The 20,801-nt window shown below is 50.1% G+C and overlaps 8 protein-coding genes across 8 annotated transcripts; 1 reads left to right on the top strand and 7 right to left on the bottom strand.

The window, feature by feature from the left end:
- Nucleotides 1-98: 98 nt before the first annotated feature.
- N7474_009993 (ankyrin repeat domain-containing protein) lies at nucleotides 99-1,818 on the top strand (the record flags this gene model as incomplete). Its single annotated transcript, XM_057201403.1, has 2 exons — nucleotides 99-457; nucleotides 510-1,818. 2 exons carry the CDS (start codon nucleotides 99-101, stop codon nucleotides 1,816-1,818), a joined length of 1,668 nt encoding a protein of 555 aa, XP_057049390.1.
- Nucleotides 1,819-3,651: 1,833 nt separating this feature from the next.
- N7474_009992 (acetate uptake transporter family protein) lies at nucleotides 3,652-4,707 on the bottom strand (the record flags this gene model as incomplete). The annotated part of the gene is made up of 3 exons (XM_057201402.1): nucleotides 3,652-3,978; nucleotides 4,044-4,233; nucleotides 4,301-4,707. 3 exons carry the CDS (start codon nucleotides 4,705-4,707, stop codon nucleotides 3,652-3,654), a joined length of 924 nt encoding a protein of 307 aa, XP_057049389.1.
- A 3,413-nt stretch (nucleotides 4,708-8,120) lies between these two features.
- Nucleotides 8,121-8,417, bottom strand: N7474_009991 (uncharacterized protein; the record flags this gene model as incomplete). Its single annotated transcript, XM_057201401.1, has 1 exon — nucleotides 8,121-8,417. One exon carries the CDS (start codon nucleotides 8,415-8,417, stop codon nucleotides 8,121-8,123), a length of 297 nt encoding a protein of 98 aa, XP_057049388.1.
- A 737-nt stretch (nucleotides 8,418-9,154) lies between these two features.
- On the bottom strand, nucleotides 9,155-10,930 carry N7474_009990 (putative MFS transporter; the record flags this gene model as incomplete). The annotated part of the gene is made up of 6 exons (XM_057201400.1): nucleotides 9,155-9,166; nucleotides 9,219-10,174; nucleotides 10,226-10,263; nucleotides 10,318-10,426; nucleotides 10,482-10,643; nucleotides 10,699-10,930. 6 exons carry the CDS (start codon nucleotides 10,928-10,930, stop codon nucleotides 9,155-9,157), a joined length of 1,509 nt encoding a protein of 502 aa, XP_057049387.1.
- An 851-nt stretch (nucleotides 10,931-11,781) lies between these two features.
- N7474_009989 (alkene reductase) lies at nucleotides 11,782-12,918 on the bottom strand (the record flags this gene model as incomplete). Its single annotated transcript, XM_057201399.1, has 1 exon — nucleotides 11,782-12,918. The coding sequence occupies one exon, from the start codon at nucleotides 12,916-12,918 to the stop codon at nucleotides 11,782-11,784; it is 1,137 nt and encodes a 378-aa protein (XP_057049386.1).
- Nucleotides 12,919-13,729: 811 nt separating this feature from the next.
- Nucleotides 13,730-14,644, bottom strand: N7474_009988 (spherulin-1A; the record flags this gene model as incomplete). Its single annotated transcript, XM_057201398.1, has 3 exons — nucleotides 13,730-14,181; nucleotides 14,260-14,375; nucleotides 14,595-14,644. 3 exons carry the CDS (start codon nucleotides 14,642-14,644, stop codon nucleotides 13,730-13,732), a joined length of 618 nt encoding a protein of 205 aa, XP_057049385.1.
- Nucleotides 14,645-15,536: 892 nt separating this feature from the next.
- N7474_009987 (putative secretory lipase) lies at nucleotides 15,537-16,883 on the bottom strand (the record flags this gene model as incomplete). Its single annotated transcript, XM_057201397.1, has 1 exon — nucleotides 15,537-16,883. The coding sequence occupies one exon, from the start codon at nucleotides 16,881-16,883 to the stop codon at nucleotides 15,537-15,539; it is 1,347 nt and encodes a 448-aa protein (XP_057049384.1).
- An 865-nt stretch (nucleotides 16,884-17,748) lies between these two features.
- On the bottom strand, nucleotides 17,749-19,891 carry N7474_009986 (flavin monoamine oxidase family protein; the record flags this gene model as incomplete). The annotated part of the gene is made up of 2 exons (XM_057201396.1): nucleotides 17,749-19,236; nucleotides 19,301-19,891. The coding sequence occupies 2 exons, from the start codon at nucleotides 19,889-19,891 to the stop codon at nucleotides 17,749-17,751; spliced, it is 2,079 nt and encodes a 692-aa protein (XP_057049383.1).
- Between the last annotated feature and the right edge of the window lie 910 nt (nucleotides 19,892-20,801).

Below are 20,801 nucleotides of genomic sequence, written 5' to 3'. Positions count from 1 at the left end.
CAAAAGCACACGATGCAGACAAAATAAAAGCTTTGCGCATGTCAAAATCAAAATAAAACCCTATTCCTAACCGCAAACCCAAATCACACCCACCACCCATGGAGGCCACATCAGATCATGTGGGCGGGACACCCGCCGATCAGGTTGCTGCAATCCACCCACTGGCCGAGTCGATCTATCTCGCAGCCGCAAGGTCATTGGGACTCCTCAAGCAGGTCCAGAGCGAGCTTGGGCTTTTTCTTTCGGTGCTGAGTACAACTGAGACGCACATTCCGCATCTTCCACGGGATAGCGCCCAGGATGCGGAAATCAGCAAGACATTGAAGGCCTGCCATCAAGTGTTGCTGGATTTGCAGCAATTCAAAGAAAGTTCCGATGCGAGCCAAATCTCGGACTTGGAAGCGAGATTGTCCGCTTGTATTATTGATCTTACATCCTTGAACACTGATCTGATGAAGTAGGTGTCTGGGTAGTCTGCTTCTAAATATCAATTGCTAATCTGAGCATAGGTTCTCGCAAGAAAATCTCGATTGCAAGTTACAAGCGTTCATAGATGAGATACAAACCGGCGTGCGAGATTCGAAGATTGTTGTTAATGCCCTGAGTGGCCCTTCCACCAAAGATGGTCCGGAATGGAACCTGCTGCAACAGGAACTGGTGACTGTTGCGGGAATCAGCCCTGCACTAATCAAAGAAGACCGCATGTTTATTGTGGCAAAGCTGCGAAGTGCTTTTCCGCCGCACGAAAATTCTCCAAGTCCTCGCAGTGCACAGCGTGCCTCGACCCAACGACATGCCTCCTTCTCAATATTCTCTAGCGACGGGCATTTCAACAAGAAAGTCGTACCCACCAGCAATTTTCCGATACTATTGCCAACACAAGCTAGTGTAAAATATTCAAGCAAACAAGTGTCGCCCAAGCGCAGTTTTGCCATGCGGGTGAAGGCGCAGTCCGACCCATGTGCAATGAAAAACGCGCTCCCAAAAGACAACTTCCCGGTACGAGTGGCAACATTCAGCGAGGCACAAAAGCAAACCATGCAACAACCCCAGTACAATCCTTCAGTCAAGAAACCCAGTGAGGCGCGCAAACTATTCTACCAAATCCGGCACGGCCAACACGATTTCTTCTACCACATCTCCTCGGGCAGTTTCCCACTAGTGAAGCAGTGTCTCGAGAAAGGCGCCGAAATTAACGCCGTGCATGAAAACGGATGCACACCACTGGAAATGGCAGTATCATACGGCTACGAGGAGATTGTCTGCCTGCTCATAAACTGGGGCGCAGACATGAACCATTTTTCTTTCGGACAGCCGACTGCGCTCGGAAGAGCTGCTGCAATCGGGCATGGAAGACTCGTCCAGTTATTGCTAGAGAATGGAGCACAAGTGAACCGCGGTGGACAAAAGCCGCTCTCCAAGGCTGCAGAGACAGGCTGGGAAGATATCGTGCAGGTGCTACTAGCTTGCGGCGCCGGAATTGACCTGGTAGATGTTAACGGGTACACTGCACTAGGGAATGCCGTGAAGAACGGGCGTGTGGCTGTGGTGCAACTTCTTCTGGATAATGGGGCAAATGTTAGTAAGAGTTTGAATGGTGAAGGGAGACAGCCGCTTTATGATGCTGTTGAGATGGGCTACGTGAACATGGTCAGGCTGTTGCTGGCTTACAAGGCCGATGCTCGCGTGAAAACTCGGCAAGGGGCTACTGCCTTGTCTCTGGCTGTGTCGATGAATCGGAAAGATGTTTTAGGGGTCTTTCAGGATTTCGGCTATTCTGCCGAGTCTACTGGATTTGTTGCAGTGCAGTATGCTTAAGGTGATAATATTTGTATAGTATTAGAGACAACAATCGGACGAGGGAGATGTAATATTGAGACTTAGAAGCAAAATATAGAAAGTGTACGTTATTGACTACTCGGACTTGCTATAAAGACGGGTCTCGTGTTGGGGGACGCAACACTTGAGGATTACATACTCGCCTGGGCCTGTTTGTTCCGACTATAGCCAGGATTATTTTAGGGAAAGTGGTCCCGTCGTCGGTTTCTTCCATTCACAACTAGCTAGATAAGTGGGTAGTGGCCAGCTTATCACTTATGGCATCATCCGTCCTCGAAATCCCCGATGGTTCGGCCTCGTCAACATCAGCTTCGGTCTTGTTGCCCGTATCCTTCTTCGGGCCGTTGTTCTGACATTCAGGGCTCCATCCTCTTTGGCTTTCTCTTCATTTCCCCCTTTTCTCTCCGTTCCTTCAGTTGCTGGCGAAATCCGCATTGTGCTCATCCGGTCCCACTACAAAGTCTAAATATCCAGCTTCCGATCCACCAATTGCTCCATCTCACCCTTTTCCTTTTCCCAGCAGACCGAGTCTCTCTTCCCACGGTCTCTCAGGGCTCTTAGTAGCAAAAAGCACTTGTCTGTTCTTTCATCTTTGATGAAGCATTAGTATTTGACGAAATGCTATGTTTCAAGTATAGTAGTTCTGCCCGTTCCTGCAGTAATTCTGCTACTAATTTTTAGCGTCCCTACAACCTTTGCCTTAAGTAATGCCCAAGCTGCAGAAACCTTTATCTATCAGTTTGTCTCAGAAATCCGAGAAAACGCCGGGTTTCGCCCACCATTATCATTGTCCCCACTTTGATTACCACACACGCCGGGAGATTCGAGGGATATAACATGCTTCCCCCGTGCTCTGGTCTCTAGAGAATCGATTAAATTTATTTAAGAGGCCCTCCTTGCTCGTTCTTCTGTAGGAATTTCCGTTTCGTGGCGGAGTCCTACCCATCTCTTGCTTTTGTTTACTTCTACATCCCTTGTGCTGGACTTGGTCTTACCAAGCCATTGGACTGACTCATACCTTCTTTGCTGAAGACATTTTCTAGGACTTGTCTTCTTATACTCACAACTCACGATTCACTGAAATGCATGCATGTATAGATGGATGGTTGTCTGGCAGCACATGTGACCAGGGCACATGATGTCTCTCCTCTACCACATCCTATCTTGTTCCCTCCACACTTCTTCGTTTCCCACCCAGACGCAAGATTGGTCTTGATATGGCACTCAAAATCCTGGCCTACATTCGGTGGCATTTACACTTTACGGCAATGAAGGAACATCCACTGTATGCAAAGACGTCAATGACGTCTCCATGATCTGCACTACGCCCGCTAGTCACAGCTTCAGTCAGCCAATGAAGTGATCTAGGTATGAACTACACTCTCCTGAAAAAGGCACAGTATCTCGTGACCATAATGTCATATTATTTGACCATAATGTTATTGGTGATTATTATTGACAGACTAGCAGTTAGGAAACTAAACACAAAAAAGGGGGGGACCAAAGCAAGCATGTACACCTGCTTCCTCCCCCGACGTTTTATACTGGCGTACCCACAATCCAAAGAGGCTTTGCAGATGTGCCAATGGCTTCGTCCACCGCGCCAGGGAAGTACCTTTGCAGCGACTGACCAGCCACAGACTGACCTCCATTCCTCGAGTTGCTCACCTCACACCAACACCCCAGTCCACTCCAACCCAACTCGAGGGAACCCCTTCGACTGCAGAAAAGATCGTACAAGAATGGGTATCAAACATTACAACCCTCACCCTCACTCTCTTTCCTCCCGTGTCTACTCTCGGGGAGATATATTTACGCCTGCTGGCGCTCGGTCTTGCGGGCACGGCCAGTGGCCGACCAGGGGAAGTGGGCGACCGGAACAACGAAGAAGCTGTTGCTGTCGTCGGCCATACCAGCGAAGGCGTTGTACCACGCGGCGAACGCAGCCAAGAGACCAAAGAGCCCACCGGCCTTCGCGAGTTTGGGGTTGGGGGCCGAAGAGGTGGGGCCGCCCTCGTGGTAGAGGTAGCCGAGGGCGAGCAGCAGGAAGGTCATGTCCAGGAAAAAGAACAGCAGGAAGAAGGCCACCGTTGAGCGGAGCGTGCAGAGGACCAAGATGGTGGTGAAGATGAACCAGCCCTGAGAGTGAGTATTGATCAGCGGGTGATGTCTTTTTCTAGGGATTATCCATGAGCGAAACCCACCATCAGGAACAAGCCCATTGCATTATTGAACGCCGGGGTGGCAGCACCGTTGGCGCCGGCCACACCTTCGGGCGCGAAGGCCCCGGCAATGTCGAACCCGCCGGGCGTGAGAGTGATACCGAAGGCAATCCAGAATCCACCATACGAGGACAGGGCGGTGGCACCGAAGGTGTTTCCGACAGCCATTTCCCTACGAAGGGGGTCGATGTTAGCTGGAGGTCCTTCAAAGATTCAAATGGCGGACAGAGGTGACATACCACATGCCGGCAAGCAATTGCACCAGACCACCATATCCAAACGCCAGACCGACGACGATGTTGGGGACGGTCAAGCCACGGGTGCTCATGTTGACGAGACTCAGCACGAAGGTGGTCAAGGCGAAAGCGGACAGACCCAGAGGAGCTGGGTTGGCGAACTTGCGAGTCTCGACGGGCTTGTACAGACCGGGCTGGAACTCACCACCAAAGGCTGGGAGACGGGACTCGGCAGTGTTGACGTGAGCCAGAGGACCGTAGCCGAAGCGGGCAGCTTGCTGAGCAACGTGGTGCTCCTCCGCCGACATGGTGGGGTTCACAGTGGACGTGCCACCGTTGGTCACAGGCGCGGCGGCATCAGCCTCGATGTCCTTCTCCAGGGCGACGTTGTTTGTTTCGGTTGCAGACATGGTTGTTGCTTCCGAGGAAAACTGAAAATTAAGGGTTAAAAGGGTTTTCTATCAAAGATAAATGACCAGCTCGCTGGACCAACAACCGCGACCGGTCTTATAACACAGTTATAATAGGGGGCACGGGAAAATGTAACACAAAAAAAGGACGATCCAATCAATGGGAGAGCCAAACAGCACTGCTGGGCTAGTTGATGGGGTGCAGAGAACACGCAATCACAACGACGAAAAAGATGAAGGGGAAAGAAAACATGAGGTAGGAGAAAGGAGCCGGGATTATTATAGGAACGCGGAAGGAACGCTGTCAGAACGCCCTGGGCCATCCGTGGGGTGCGGCCGAGACGGGAAAGGGGCCAAGCTGCCGCGCCGGAGACGCTAGGCGAGGCTAGGGACGAACGTTGCAACACGAAGTGGACATGCGGAGTGGAGATGAAAACAAAAAAATTCACTTACTTCGGAATGATTTTTTTAGGGTTTTTTTCGTGCTCGACAAGACCTCTCGGGGTTCACTAGGCCGCAATGATGTGCGGTCACCGCTCCACCAATAACGAAAAGGTATTGAATTGGGGTGTTAGGCCAAATAGTCACTAGCTTGGCCAAATAGAGAAGTGGATCCGGATTTGGGCTGATCAACAATAGAAGCAAGACTTATTGATGGTCAGGACAAGCCGCGAAGTGCCACAACTCCAAGGGGGGATCGGGCTGGTAAATATACCTACGGGTCTGCCACCAGTCGGGGAGGGGAATCTAGAATGAATGCATGCCGAGTCAGCCATTCGCGGTGACGGAGTGGGACAGCGGGGGGGTCAGAGTAACACGGCGTCCCAGGCGAGCGCACTAACTTGGGCACGGAGGGATGGATGAAGGGAACTACGCAGATGTGGAGATCGCTGGACCAGTCAATGGATCCGGGGATGGCAGAAAGGGCAACCAGCGAGTGGCCGGCCGGACGGGATGAATGTCATGGAGGTCCCGAGTACGCCGAAGTAACAGAGTTCAGCACTTGTTCATCACCGCTAGGATGATCGTTCCCTCTGTACCGGTTATTAGTCCTGACAGTCATGATCGACTTTGCCGATGACGGCAGGCTGGGTTTTTTTCCCTTCTCGTGACAAGCCCATCCCGTATCACGTCTGTTTACCACGGTAATTTCCACTACGACTGCTTCCAGAACGGGGTTTTCCTTCGTCGCCGCCTTGTCACTTACTGCTAGCTGATGATGGAGTTGAGCGACTATTCAGGCCCATCAATCACCAGGGCGATCCCTCGGCTCTTTTTTTCTTCTTCGCTAAACATCCTAGCTACCGGGTCTTGGGGGCCAGATCGCTCAACTGGGAAGCAGGGATTATTCGGTGGGGAGGGAGGCTTGTTGATCCTTATGAACTATTAGGTATTGGATACCTCTATCCACCGCCATGGCACTATGGAAATCCGCGTACCTGGTACAGCGGGTGGCTTCGTCCCGACCTCCGTTCTTCCCTTTTTTTTTCTCGGGCGTACCAATTATTTCTGCAGCGTTATTACGCTGGTAACAATTCAACCACCAACAGATCGACAGCCGTATCGTACCCTTCTTGCTTGGCTCTTATTGTACCTTGGCGGGGGAAATAACGCACCAATAAAGTCATCAACCACAGGAAATTTTTTCTCTCCAGTTATGGTGTTGTTTCACCCATCTTCCTCAGTTCTCGCAGAACCCCCTTTTACGGGTCTTTACAGCAACCTACTGTGTAATACCTCGACGGGCGGCCGCGTGGAGAATGCGTGGAGTATCGCAACGTCCCCGACCCATCTTGCCGACCAGTTTATCCTCATTAAACTCACACACAGGCTATATGTATTTCCTTCCGTGCGTGTGCAGAGAAGGCAAGTCAAGACCGCGCCGTTTCAGACGGTCCCACTGTGCTCCGTCAGTCCGAAATTTGATTTCTTGGGGATTCTCGATATGTAAGCACAATAGACTTTCTGATGGAGCAACAAGCAAAACAAGCCAAGGTCGCACAGAGAGCTCTGGACAGCAAACTCGCGCTAACTAGAACCACTAACGCCGCCGCCTTTCCGGAAAGGGCCATCAGTCCGTCCACAGCTTCGTGACTGGCGGGGCCGGGTGGAACTCGGATCGTCTCGATCGGCGTGGCATGTGTTAGTTCGTTCGTATGTATGTGTCGAGGCAAGCCCCCTTTCGGATTTCTAATTCTGGGCCCCGAAAGGCAGGGAACGGCGGGCACATGGCGAAATTGCCTGGGTTTTTGTTTGAGCTAGCTTTTTGCACGGGCTTTGCTATGTAGGCTGATGATCCACCGCGGCAGGGGAGTAAAATAATCTGGATGGACCTCCTAACTTGACCACGCTGCTACGACCGAGTTGTTATGGCTAGACGGGTAAATGACTGGGTTAGTTTCCACAGTAGTTAGCACCGGGCACTATCCAAGCCATGCATTTCCCGCATGGGATATCCTTGGGGTACTTGGCAATAATAATAGCAACACGGGAAGTCAGCGTCGCCTATGTACAGCGGGTTGGAGCCGGGGAGAAGGAAAGAATAGAGCATGCTGATTGACGGGCTTTCCCTCCCCCCGGTCCAACCCTGCATCCGTGGCGCAGGGACTGTAAGCAATGATTAGACTAAGTTCGCTTCGGCTGAAAAAGATGGCCAAAAATGTAATTATTGCCTGCGCCCAGATCAATAATCAATGCCATTAGTTATTATTGGCCAAGCTTTGGCGGTTTCATGTTCCTGAATCATAGTCTGAGACATACTGGCGACGGAAAGGGGTTTCACAAAACGATGCTGGCAGCAACAGTTTAGGCAGCTCGGGCCGTCGTTCTTTCGACGAAGAACAACCTGTCTAGATCGGATGCCATCATTCCTCATTCCTTCGCGGTTAGTACAATCTGGACGCCACTAATTCCTAAGATCTATCGTCACGTAGTTAGTACAATACATACAGACGCAAAGAAGATCCTGCTGCCAAAAATACGAGCCATAGCACCCATGCATTTGTTTGGATATGGACATTGCGCTTACAGTAAAAGGAAACCAATAATCATAATGGTAGAAGTTTGTATGTAGTTCACCGCGAATCCTGTAGGGCGAGCAGGATTCCCCGTGCAGCTCAGCCTAGATCCTTTCAGATATGACCCCACATCGCTGATCATGATGTATTGGAAAAGACTATGCGATGTAGTCAGAAGTGCGCGCCAGTAATCACTGACTGTATCCGTCGCGAGAACATCCCTTGCCCCGACAGAGCTTGTGCATACGCTGCTCTTGCTGGTTGGCACGAGACAAACTGGAAATGCGGGGAAATAACAACTAACACTTTAGCTCTGTTGCGGATATGTTAGTCCATCAAGTAGTTAGTACGTACTAGTTGGCGCTCGCTCATAGCGTCATAAATAGAGACCAATGGCTACAGTCGTAGGATTTGCAGATCTGCAGCGGAAAGGTGGACATGGCAAACATCGTTTTTGGAACAAAATGTTCCATAGTCTAGTCCCCGCAGTTCATTCTTCTCATCTGACCAGTATTGCCGATCATCCGATTTGCCATCCAAGCTGTCTGTAAACAGGTTTAGTTCGACTGCAGATGAGGGGTGCGGGCGCGCGGCCATTATCTCCAACTCTGTTGCGCCTAGCGAACCAGATGCGAGATCCCCTTGTCCACGATTTGATGGCATGCGGAGTGAGGGGAGGGAGTCGTGAGCCATGTTTTGGAGACGTACAGGAACCAGGCAGACAGACGATCCTGCTACTGAAAAGACCAAACCAAATTATTGGATTTGAAGAAACTCAAACCATGGAAACCTTGAACTTAACGGGGGTCCACTTCTTCTTTTCAGTTACCAAAATCTGCATTCCCGGGCTGTGGATCGGATGCACCGGACAAACCCCGACATGATGGCCCGGCATAACTCACCGCGATGAAATCACAATTAGTTGCGGGGTACATACATACAGTGGTTACAGTATGCAGATCGGTGGGGAAGCGGATGACTCGGTAAAGCAAGCATCGTGATCGGATCGTCTCCGCACAGTAGTGCGTGATGATCATAGGCCAGAATGTGACGAAGGATTGGATCCTGGGCAATACGATGATGCAATATGCGATGCGGTGAGGAGAAGTTGGGGTTGACTTGGATGACTGGGAGAACTGAGCTTTTCTTTGTATCGGCATTCAGGTCTATGGCCGGGTTGCTAGGTAGCAGCTAGCTACTAGCATGTTCTCTGTCTGGACACGACCTCAGGGAGCTCCGATGAAGCTCGTAGTATGAACACATCCCTTTCAGTCGACACCACACCTTTTTATAATTGTTTATCGGGTTCTTGTCATTATTTACATCATATAGAAGCCGACTTGTGTTCTCCAATGTCTTCTAACGAACAATACGCACATACTAACCACCATCTGCACCTGCCGAGAGCTTCCAAGCCTTCCCGGCCAAAATCACGGTTTATACTGCAGAAAGAAGTCAGCAACTACTTCTCAATTCTGGTCAATGTTCACCTACCCTGAATTCCGGATTCTCTCGATCAGTCATATCCAAAAACTCCGAATCCTCCTGATGAGCCTGTCCCTCATATATCCGATCCCTCCGGCGATTCTCCCAAGCATAGTAGCACTTCAGCAAGATCGAGAAGATAATCGCCACGGCCGTGGTGACGACCAGCGCAATCTTCGCAGGGATGTAATCAGGTGCATCCTTGGTGCGGAAGGTGAGCGGACCGAGAATATTGCCCAGACAGAACGACATGAGCATCACGGCGTTCATGGTCACTTTCTTCGTGTGGCCGGCGATATTGGCGCTGGCAAGGGAGTAGATCATCGGCAACGCGGAGCCCGTTACCTGCGTCAGGTAATTGCCTGCTAGCTGGGCCGCTTTCATGCTCTTAGGTGGGAAGGCGAGCAAGCAGCCGCCGAGTAAACCGCAAAGATAGCACGCCGCGATGGAGAGACAACGCTGATCATACCGCGAGGCGTACCATGATGCCGCTACAATGGTAATAATGCTGATTACGCCATTGGGAACGTTGAGTAGTTCAGTTTGCTTGGTAGTGAACCCGAAATTCTGAATGATCAGGGAAGTGAAGCTGCTCATTGCGGCATTGGGCACGTTCGAGGCGGCCACGATGACGGCGATGAAATAGGTCTGCGGGTCTTGGAAGACCTCGAGGCATTGCTTTAGCTTGAAGTTCTTGTTCTCAATACCAGTGCGGTTTTCACGCAGTCGTTCGATTGCCATCACCTTCTCGGCGTGGGTCAGTCGCGAAGTCATCGGGTTGTCGGGCATGAAGATGACGATGCAGATTCCCAGGGCAATGGTGATCAGTCCAAAGATCAGGAACATGATCTGCCATGAGTGGAATTGGTTGCTTGTGTAGAATAGGAGACCGTATGCTACCAGAGCGCCCATGATCGACGCCGTTCCAGTGCCCACATACCATATTCCCATGCGGGTCGGTTGTTCTGAATCAAGTTAGTATATCCCAAACGAAACGAAGGACAGGCACGGCGTACCATTCCGCTTATACCACATAGAGGTGATTAGGATCAATCTGGGTTGGGTGTGAGAAGACATTAGGGAAGTAAATGGCAGGCAAAACACTCACGCAGGTGCAATCACACTTTCAAAACATCCCAGTAAAACTCGAAGCGTCATCAGCCCTGCAAAGTTGTGTACGGTGCAGTTTAGTGTGATCATTAGACCCCATAGCATAACTAGATCAGTGTCAATAATAAGCAGTATCTCCAAGATCAACCAACGCCACCATACCATTGCCACCCAAATACTTCGCCGTTGGCAGCCGCTGCATCAAAAAGCCCGTCGGAAGCTCAAAAACCAGATATGTGACGTAGAAAGCGAGAGTCAGATCGGAGAACTCGTTGGTTTTCATGTTTGTATCGGTGAGCAAGCCCATAACGGAGGCATAATTGACTGTTTATCTCATGTCAGAATTGATAACGAGACACACAGTGTGGAAATCACCTACTGAGCACTTTATCGAGGTACTGCAGGTTATACGCCGCCCACATCAGCGGCATAATCATCCAGTCGATCTTGCGGACCAGTTTCTTCTCATCGACTTCAGATAAGAGTGCCGTATCTTCTGTCTGTAGAAACTCCAGCGCCGCATCTGCCTTTCCGGCTGGCATACCCCCGGTTTTGGATTCAATATCGACGGCATTGCCGGTCGCAACAGGTTGAGGTGAATCACCCGCCATTTTCCAAGGGTTCACTCTGCCAATTAATCTGACCGGGCGATCAAAAGAAAATGGAAGCCAGGGAGCGACAGCGACAACCTTCGTCCTGGTGCATCACCCCGCCTCCTTATAATAAAATGATTTTAGACATAGCAATAATAATAATTTCCCCCTCAGCGAAGGAGCCGCTACCAAATTCCATTGATAACAAACTCCCCGCAAAAAAAAGCCGAGCGGAGCTTTATCCGGGGGCCAGCCACTCGTAGCGAGCGGAGGCGCGGCTTGTTCCGCTCATATCGCATGCGAAAACTCCGTGATTGGTTAGCGGCCGACTTCGCCATGTCCCGATCTGAATGGGAGTGCAGCGCTTGTGTGATTCTGAGGAGATAGACGATCAACAGAGACTGACAGGCTCGGCTATCGGTGCGGTTAGACCGTAACAGGAAGGTGAATTTGGCTTGGCTGTAGGTAGCTATCAACCCCGCACAGTATCTAAGGGAGAGATTGGTTGAATGCTGTGTAGAGGCATGTGGTCTCGATGACTAGGAGCTAGTGATTGAAGTGGATGGGGATGGTGCTCGGGAAGGTATGCTGGGCAGACTTAAAAAACCTACGAACTGTATTTAGGGCTCATTACTCAATTCTAGTCGAATCTACACCATCACCCTACCACCGCTACATTTATTTGAAAGACAAGCCACTCGCCAACCAAGGATCAAGTATGGTATGAGTGTTATTAACCCAGTACAATCAATCGGGCCTACGCGCCAATCTCGTTGATGATTAACATACTCTATTTCTATAACATCTATACAAAACGCCTCTAAGCTATAAAGACAACATCGCACCATTATGCACTGAATGCCACCCGCTCAAGCCGCCGCCGCTGTAGCAGCCCTCGCAGCCTCAAACTCCTTACTAAACTCATAATCAACATAGCCCTTCGGATCCTTGGGGATATAAAAGAACTCGCGCTGATACGGCACAAGGGGAACGCCGTGCTTAACCCGGAACGGCAAGTCCGGATTAGCGATCCACGGCCTCCCAATCCCAATAAGCACGTCGTAGTCCTTATACTTAATATCAACAGCCTCACGTGCCGAGTCCGACTGGTACCCGCCTGCAATAACGACGGGACTAGCACCGGCGTAGGCACGCAAGAAGAAATCCAGGCTCTCTTTCTGGGTCTCGGCGGTACCTTCGACCTCCGTGTTTCCACAGATGCGCGGCTCAACAAGATGGACGAACGCAAGCTTCAGCTCTGCCATCTTCTGCGCAAGATAGGAGAATTGACCCTCCGGTTCCGCCATGCGCATCCCCTGGAACGTGCTCCAGGGACTGAATCGGATGGCCGTGCGGTCTGCGCCGATGGCATCGCTCACGGCGCGGGTGACCTCGATCGCGAAGCGAGATCGGTTCTCGATGCTGCCGCCCCAGTTATCGGTGCGGGTATTGGTCATGTCCTGACTGAACTGGTCAATCAAGTACCCATTCGCGCCGTGGATCTCGACACCGTCGAATCCCGCGGCGACAGCATTCCGCGCCGCCTGCGCGTAGAGTTCGATATATTCGCGGATCTCGGACTCGCTCAGCGCGTGCGCAGGGGAACTCTCCGCACTCAACTTGGTCGCACTGGCAGAAACAACCTCAAATTGGGAATTCTCAGCCTTCAAAACGTCCGAATTCGCGGCGCGGCCTAGCGCCCACAGCTGGAGGTAGATATACGAGCCCTGCGCGTGCACTGCGTCGGTGATCTCTTTCCATGCTGCGATCTGCGCGGAGCTCCAGATGCCGGGGACGTTTGGGATCCCGCCTGCTTGTGGGGCGATGAATGTGCCCTCGGTGATGAGTAATGTTCCTGGCTCGGAGGCGCGTTGGGCGTAGTAGTCTTTCATTATTGGGAGGGGCGTGTGTGTGTCATCGGCGCGGAGGCGGGTCATTGGTGGCATGGCGAGGCGGTTGGTGAGTTGCATGCGGCCCACGGGGAGGGGGGTGAAAAGTTTTGTCATTGTGATGGTGGCGGTGATGTCGCGGATTGTGATGGTTTGACTTGAGAGAGAGAGAGTTGCTAGAGACCAATTGACAATTGACAAGTTGAGGATGATCAGGAAGAAGAGAAGAAAAGCTCAATTGGCGAGACAGGGGTTCTTCAAGAGTGATGCGCCTACCATGCAGGTACGTTTTATACATCATCCCTAAATTTAACAAGCTTTTCTGGAAACCCTTGGAACTCCACCTGATTTGTAACTCAGTCGGCCGTCGGGCGAATTAGTCAGATGCGTCGGATACTTTATTTTTGGTTACCCAGGTACCATATTTCCTCTGCCGGGTGGGACTTTTTTATCTTAGCTGCCGCCACTTTTATGAGGACTGCTCAGAGATTGTTCAAAGGCCAGCGCTGGTTTCCTATATGATTACGTCATCCCCGGTAGATGCGAGATCAATTGTAGAAAAACGTATTGAAAAAGATACTATGGACGTAATTTTCTTGTCGAGCTTCCGTACTTGAAGCTGGAGAAAATAAACTCGACCAGTAAGTGGTTCCAGAAGACAGGGAAGGAAAGCCTAGTCAGAAAGTCTGTGGATAGTGAAGATGAGCACGTAATGGGATATCGCAACTGAACGGCATTGATCGGGCTCTTCAAGGTGCTTCACAAAAGAACAAACAAGAAGTAAATTCCTCAGAGAAAGAAACGGACAAACAGAGAGAGATAGAAATAAGATTCGGTGAGGGCTAATCCGAGAAAGCATATCAGGCAGCCAGTGAATGGCAAACTGCGTCAACATGTTGTGACAATGGCCGTTTCCAAAGCCGTGCTATCACCTGGGTGAAATCCCACACCTGGCTCTGCATTGACTGATGCTCTTCATAATAGGTCCAGGAATCTTGCTCCGGACTTTGTCGATCTGAGAGGAACTGAGTGCACCGCCGAGGCTGTCTTCGAGTACATCGTCGGGCACGGAGAAAAGAGCATCAAACTGCTGAGTCCGACCAAAATCATCCGTGCCAAACGCGGCGACGAATGCGCGGGTTTCGCAGCTGGGGTTGAGCTCCATATGGGTTGAGCCTTGAGGAAAGATGGTAGCCTGGAGAGTATCGATGGTCAGGTTGATTACCCTTGGAGTAGCACTAGAGTTTGTGGCCGGGGGTTCAAGCGCTAAGAACGAAACCAATGTTCCGTTGAGCGCAATGTTGAATTCGGTACCTCCAACATGTACATGGGGGGTATTAAACCCGCAAGGGCCCAAGATACCGATAGCCATTCCAACACCTTGGCCAACCAAGGCAGGGAAGGTCTCGCTTGTCGCATCAACGAGTTATCCCCCGTTAACAAGTTCGCTGCTGGGACCATTGCCGAAGTCGAAGAGGAAATCCTCATCCTTCAGCAACTCGTATCTGGCATGGCGACTTGGCGCAAGCATGAGTCGTTGTGTAAGGGTGAGGTCGATGGCAGCGGCAATTCCACTGTAGGAAAGAATAGCAATTGAAATTAACTGGCGATACATTGTGGATTGGATGGCGAAGAGGGTGGTATCTGACAAGAATAAATATCAGTTCCTGTCGACTTTAGAATTTGTGAAAGCGATTGTATCAATTAAACTCGGTTCTTTACGACACAACGTTGAATGGATTTTTATAATTTTCAGTACTACTTCTGTAGTACTTACAACGACCATCGCTTACCGGTTCCATTTTGTTGAAGCATTTAAAGGCGTAAATTTTCTTTCGACCATTGGCTAGATGGTTTAGATTTTATGGTTACGCGAGGAATTCCATTACCGGAATGGTAGACGCTACCCTAGGATTCCGTCAATGAAGTCTTGCCTCATATCCTTCATTTCCAAAATTGCTGCTTATAGCATGGCTGGTTTTACTTAAATGAATACTTTGGCTGGATATTTTAGGTAATATTTTGTCTACGTACCACCCTAGATTCCAAAGTCCCCAAAAGGCTAAAAGAGATACCATATATTAATCTTGTAGGCAGTTCATTTTCTGTTTCGTGGGAGTGGAAGAAGGGGATTGAACAGAAATGCCCCATTCTTCTATAATGGCTAGAAAAATTAAGGTAGGGTAGTAACTACTCGTGTCAAGGGTTAACGTTCTGTTGTAACATCTTTGACCCAGACACAGACCAACATGCACCCTAGTTGTAGAGGAGCTATAACAAAGGATACTGTGAGAGAACTCTGGTTAGAGAAGTTCAGGAGAAAAGAAGAAGAAGAAGAAAAAGCAGAAAGCCTGCTTGGAGATGTGCGCCGATGAGCTGTTAACGTGACATGACTATCTCAATCAAGACAACAAGGTTACCACCACTGCTAACATATTGGGCTAGGAAGTTCATACTTGTTTTCAGCAAGAACCGCAGATGCCGTTTGAGAGTTAGGTCCCAGCATTTACACAGCTAAGGTTGACACAAGAGAGAGCAGACCATAGATCAAGAAAAATGACGTTTGATAATTGTGATCAAAGGTAGAATTCAATTAATTATGGCAGAGATTAAGCATAAGTCTTCCTCAAATTGTAGCCTAGAAGCTGAGTTAAAAGAAACCATTCGCAACAGACGAGGAAAGAAGAGGCAGGAGCAACCTGTAAGCCGAAGGCCTTGAAGTTTGCAAGATTGAATCAGCTCAAAGCATCGGTCAACAGAACCCTCGTCTCCATTACACATTTGTGCTCAACTGGAGTTCTCCAATTCATGAACTTGTTGTCGAGCCATTGTAGCCACTCTGGGGCTGAGGCGGCAACAGAATCATCGTGGTCAAGGCCCGGATATAAACTCAAGTGAACGATGTTCCCAATGCTGCATGTATATTCGTACGCCTCCTTTGTAGCAGTAACATTCACAATCTCGTCATCGATTGACTGAATGACGAGAAGTTCCTTGTATCCTTTTCTGCCGGTGGCCGCGCCGTACTTGTTTTGGAATGCGATATAAGCTTCATGATTGTGTGCGAGTATAGCGGGCGTGAAGTCCACAATGCCGTGATTCGGAAGATCTGCATGTAATTCGGCTTGAGCGGTGTCGCAAAGCTGAAGTTCATCCATAAGTGGATAACGGGCCATGGCAGCTGGGGTGAGAACGACCGGCTGTATCGGGAACTTCAAAGCTTGGAATATGTTCACGATCAAGTTGCCAAAGCCCCATCCCACATTAAGCGGTACAGCGGTGAGAAGATCATTCAATCTGGAACTAGGAGCGATGGCAACTCCTCCTAGGTACTCGCCGCTTTCCTGAGTAGCGACACGAGGGTTTTCACTCAGTCCCCAAACAGTTCCAGCTCCTTGGGAATGACCGACAGAGGCCCATTCATCGGTGAAGACTCCTGGGAAGGCCTTCCGAGCAGCAACGACCGAAAAGTAAGTATCCTCGGAGTTGAGGACTGGATTACCATACTTATGAGAAGTATAGTTGTTTCCCAGGCCCGCATAATCTGTAGCGACCACAGCATATCCGGGGCCTGTGAGAAGCTGCCAGGAGTGATAGTCGAATCCGTTGTAAGATGACGATGCAGCGCAGGCAGGGACAACCCCAATAGTTCCATGGGCATATGCGACCAGACGGGTTTTGTGCTTTGGAACCTCTGTGTAGGGAAGTGCAATAAAGGCAGTCGCCGGTACCTTCTCTCCACCAACTCCGACAGATGTGTATTGCATATACCACAACGACGTCCCAGGGGGTATATCGTATGCAGATGCATTCTGCTGCTCAAGCTTCAACAGGTCCCCAGGCCGAGAGCCCGTGAAGTTGGCAGCAGTTTTGTAAAACTCATAGTCGAAGGGAATATTGCCAAAGACCTGACGGTCTAATTCCTCGAATTTTCGCAGGTTCTGCTGACAGTCCTGGTCGCAGTTATGCTTCTCGGCTTGGGCTACAGTGAAGTCGAGATCGTTTGGGCGAGCAGGACTTTGAGCTTGCACGCACGAAACGAGTAGCATCAGGGCCACAGGAAGGCGATAGACGGTCCTCATATTGACAAAAAGCTTAAGATTATGAGAAAAATTTGATGGTTGCAAACTCGCCGTCATTCAACCGGAGAAAAGCAGGAAGTATAAAATAACAAAGAAATAGAATGGTAGGGGCGCCGTGAGTTTTTTAACAGTTAGAGAATCATCGTATAAGGGATTTACGTATAATGGTACCCGCTAATTTGAGAATTTATGCTCCTACCCTACGCACCAGAAGAATGAGGTATTTTTGACAATGTACTCTTTCGTAGAAAGCAGTGATAGATTCTGGTTCTTGTGCCGACATAGTCAATAACACAGGCTATGCTAACTTCATTGTGGCTGATCCAGGGTTTTGGAATCCAGGGTATATATGTAGATGAATGTAAAATTATCCAGCCAAAGAATTTTATGCGCAAACTTAGCCTTCCTATTCAGGACAATTAGGGCCTACACCTACACCCAAAATCTTTACCGTAAGATTCCACCTATGAAAGCCTATGGTAGCATCTACCATTCCCATAATGGCATTCGGGCCTTGTGTAGCCATGAAAGTTAAACCAACCAGTGTAATGGCTAGGCCTGGATAGACGCGGGGTGTCATGACCCCCTTCAATGCAAGGACGACGGAACTGCGTATATCCCGTGACCTCGGCGAGCATAGCACATAGGATGAGAAGCATCACAGGTCGGATATAGAGACGACCAGCAATTAGTCTGATATTCAAACCCGGGTTATAACACCATACTATAGAACTAGACGGGTACAAGCCGATATGTATACGAGGGTAAGACTAGTTAGTCTACTTGCATGTGGCACCGAATCTTTCGGCTATATTCATTAGATTCATTATCTACCTTTGGAATACAGCGAAGGGGAAGAATCCAATTAGACACTGATCCACCGCGCCATCCACTGATTGGTGACTTGCTTAGCTTCATCGACCAATCCCATGTCCAGCAACAGCTGCGTGGTGCCGCGGACCGCGCTCTCCAAGGCGCTGAAGATCCAGGCGTGGGTGTAGCTGGTGTGCTCTCCAACAAACACAGTATTCATCTCGGTCTGGAAGAAAGCAGGAATATACAGTTCCTGCTGGCCAGCATCGGGAGCGGCCCAGGAAGCACCCTGGTCAGGCATGGTCGCCCAGCAGACACGGTCATAGATGCCAGTGTATTGCTCCTTGGCGACCTCGCCGTGGACATCGATCATTGCACGCTGGACGAAAGCAATGTGGTCGCTTTCACTGAAGGCCGTGGTAGCTAGGGCCCCAGCACCCTCTTCATATGAGGCTAAGAGGACACCGGGCCCGGTGCCATTGATGTTGTATGAAGGGTAGCAGATGCTGCCGATACCGGTGATGTTGACGGATCCGCAGCCTCCAATAATGGGATACTCCATATGTTCCCAGAAACGTGTCTTATATAGCAGAGCCACCTTGCACGCAGATTCATATCCGTAGGTTTGGATCGCATTGTTGAGAACCAGGGAGTATGGGGGATACTGCCAGAGCCTGACTCGAGTGAAAGGAACGGCAGTAACGACGTAGTCGAATTCCTTGGTCTTGCTCTCAGCCCAGGAATCGTTGCGGGGCCGGTAGTACACCGTCATCTTCTCCTTGTCTTCATCCCAGTCCATGCGGTTGACCACGCTGTAGAAGAGAGTCCGGTCCTCGACCAGGGGGGTGATGGCCATTGGCAAGCTGCTCAAACCCTTATCGATCGTCTTCCACTGCGTGGCAGAGAAGTAGGTATTATCGTAGAGCCAGCTATCATAGCTATCGGCCAAGGAGTCCACTTCATCGGTGATGTTGACGTTGGCCCCAAGGTAATATCTCAGGTAGTTGGACTCCGACCAGCCCAAGTAACCCGCATCCACAGCCTTCTTATGCGCCTTGAACACATTAGTAGCCATCTCGGTGAGGTTCTTCTTGCTCAGAGACAACCATTCTTCGACCTTGGCGGCATAAGGTGCAGCAGCCTTGGTCATCGGCTCTGGGGTGGATTCGAGGCTCTTGTTGGCTTGCACTTCGGCATTTCCAGGAACAGTGCCATCTGGTCGGCGCTTATCTGTACTGACCGGGTCGTTGGCAGCGCTTTGGATCCATTCGATGAAGTTCACTTCCAGATCTGGCTTATGGTGGTTAAGTTTGTTCACGTAGTCCGCCAGCTGGAAGACCATCTTGTGGTCTTGGATTTCGATAACCTCATCCGTTCCCGCGTAAGTGATATTGACAGGAAAGCGCATCGGCCCCATTTCCTGATACTGGTACTGGTCCGGGCGGGTGTTATTAAGATAGCTAGTGTGGATTCGTCCGCCGACGCGGCCGGATGATTCGATGATCTTCCAGTTCTTGATTCCGACCGAGTCCAGAAGCAGCTGATGAACAGTCAGTAAGATGCTTTCTAAACGGGCTTGGCATTGAAAAAAGACGTTTACATACCGATGTCATCAATCCAGACATACCACCTCCCAAGATACCGATCTCCTTCTCTTTGGCCTTCGCCACGAATTTCTTGCTGGGCTCCTTCGCTTTCAGGTAAGCGACACCATCGAACCAGGGCCCCTCGACATCCGAAATGTCTGCCAGGTCGATGGAGATGTCATGCGCACGCTTGGCCTTCTTGGAGACCACATTAATTGGGGAAGAAGAGCCAATCCATTCATTGTCCGAGTACGCATGGAGACAGCCCTCACCCTGAATGTCATTGGGAGTGATCCAAACAAACCGACTGGGCCGTTGATCCTCCCAGTCCAGGTGTCGACGTGCCAGATGGTGGTTTCCAATGTAGGTCGAGCCGACCTCGTGGTAAGCCAGAGAAGGATGAGACGAAGACATATCACAGCTTCCATAATGAATGGCGAAATGGCCATCCACGGGGGAATGGTAGTCCACGTAAATATTGCTCAGTCCATCTATCTCAACAGTCCCGGGGATAGAAAGAGATATCTTTGCGCTGGGAAGGGCAATGGCTTGGGAAGATGAAGCCAGAGCAATGGCTCCAAGGAGGGCCACTGAAGGACGGACAGCCATTGTGATGACGATTGAGATATTCACAAAGGCTCGAAGCTGGTATGAGCAGTGGAAACGAAGCTTCACCCAGGATATTTATATTTCCAGACGCTCGTCTAGTTTGATACCGGAACCTGTATTGATAGGTCTGCAGGTACAAGTCAACACATCCTTATCAGTAGAAATCAATATAACCGAACCCTAGCGTACAATCGTGCCGTGCCTCTCCTAAGCGACCCCAGGTGGATATCCAAAGGTACAGAATGTTTCTAGTCGGCTCATACCGACATATCTGACGCACATCGGACTAGATCCAGGAAGAAATGGCGAAATAGAACAGGCTAAAGGGTCCATCTCGAGATAGGATAGCCTGGGGATCGCGGATTACCCGACTCCCTTTGCCTGGAAAACAACGCACCGGCAGAACACAATTGAAAGCATCAGCCTAGATACTGGGGCAACAGTCCATTTGGCTCCAGTTAAGCATGCAGACAATCAATCGCATGAGACATGAACTTTTCATCCAACCAAACAATGAAGTCTCTTCTGGCAATCTCTCGGGGCTAAGCTTCTGCCGAAGCTAGTTGAATGCCAAGGACAGCGACATCGGCAATAGCTATCCGCAGAGCACTGCGCAGCGGACCTGCTGACTCCATTTGGTAAATCTCTAGAATTCCAAGAGATTGTGAAATGCCGATTGGCCCTGGGTGACAAAACGTGGTGTTCCTTCCCCGCATACGACATCGACGGGTGTGTCGTCGATATCTTATCAGCCACCCTATCGTCGACATCTTATCCGGCATCAGATTGTCGATATCTTATCAGTCACCCTATCTACCCGAGTCCGGGGCTAACTGAGGTACACCTGCCACTTCAGGTTAAGGCACGCTTGGCAGACGGGAATAGGGGCGCACGTAGATAACACAGGCAA

This window comes from Penicillium riverlandense (genome assembly GCF_028828495.1).
Source record: "Penicillium riverlandense strain IBT 135883 chromosome Unknown utg000008l_segment0_segment0, whole genome shotgun sequence".
Lineage (NCBI taxonomy): Eukaryota > Fungi > Ascomycota > Eurotiomycetes > Eurotiales > Aspergillaceae > Penicillium > Penicillium riverlandense.
This window is presented reverse-complemented; position numbering and strand designations above follow the sequence as displayed.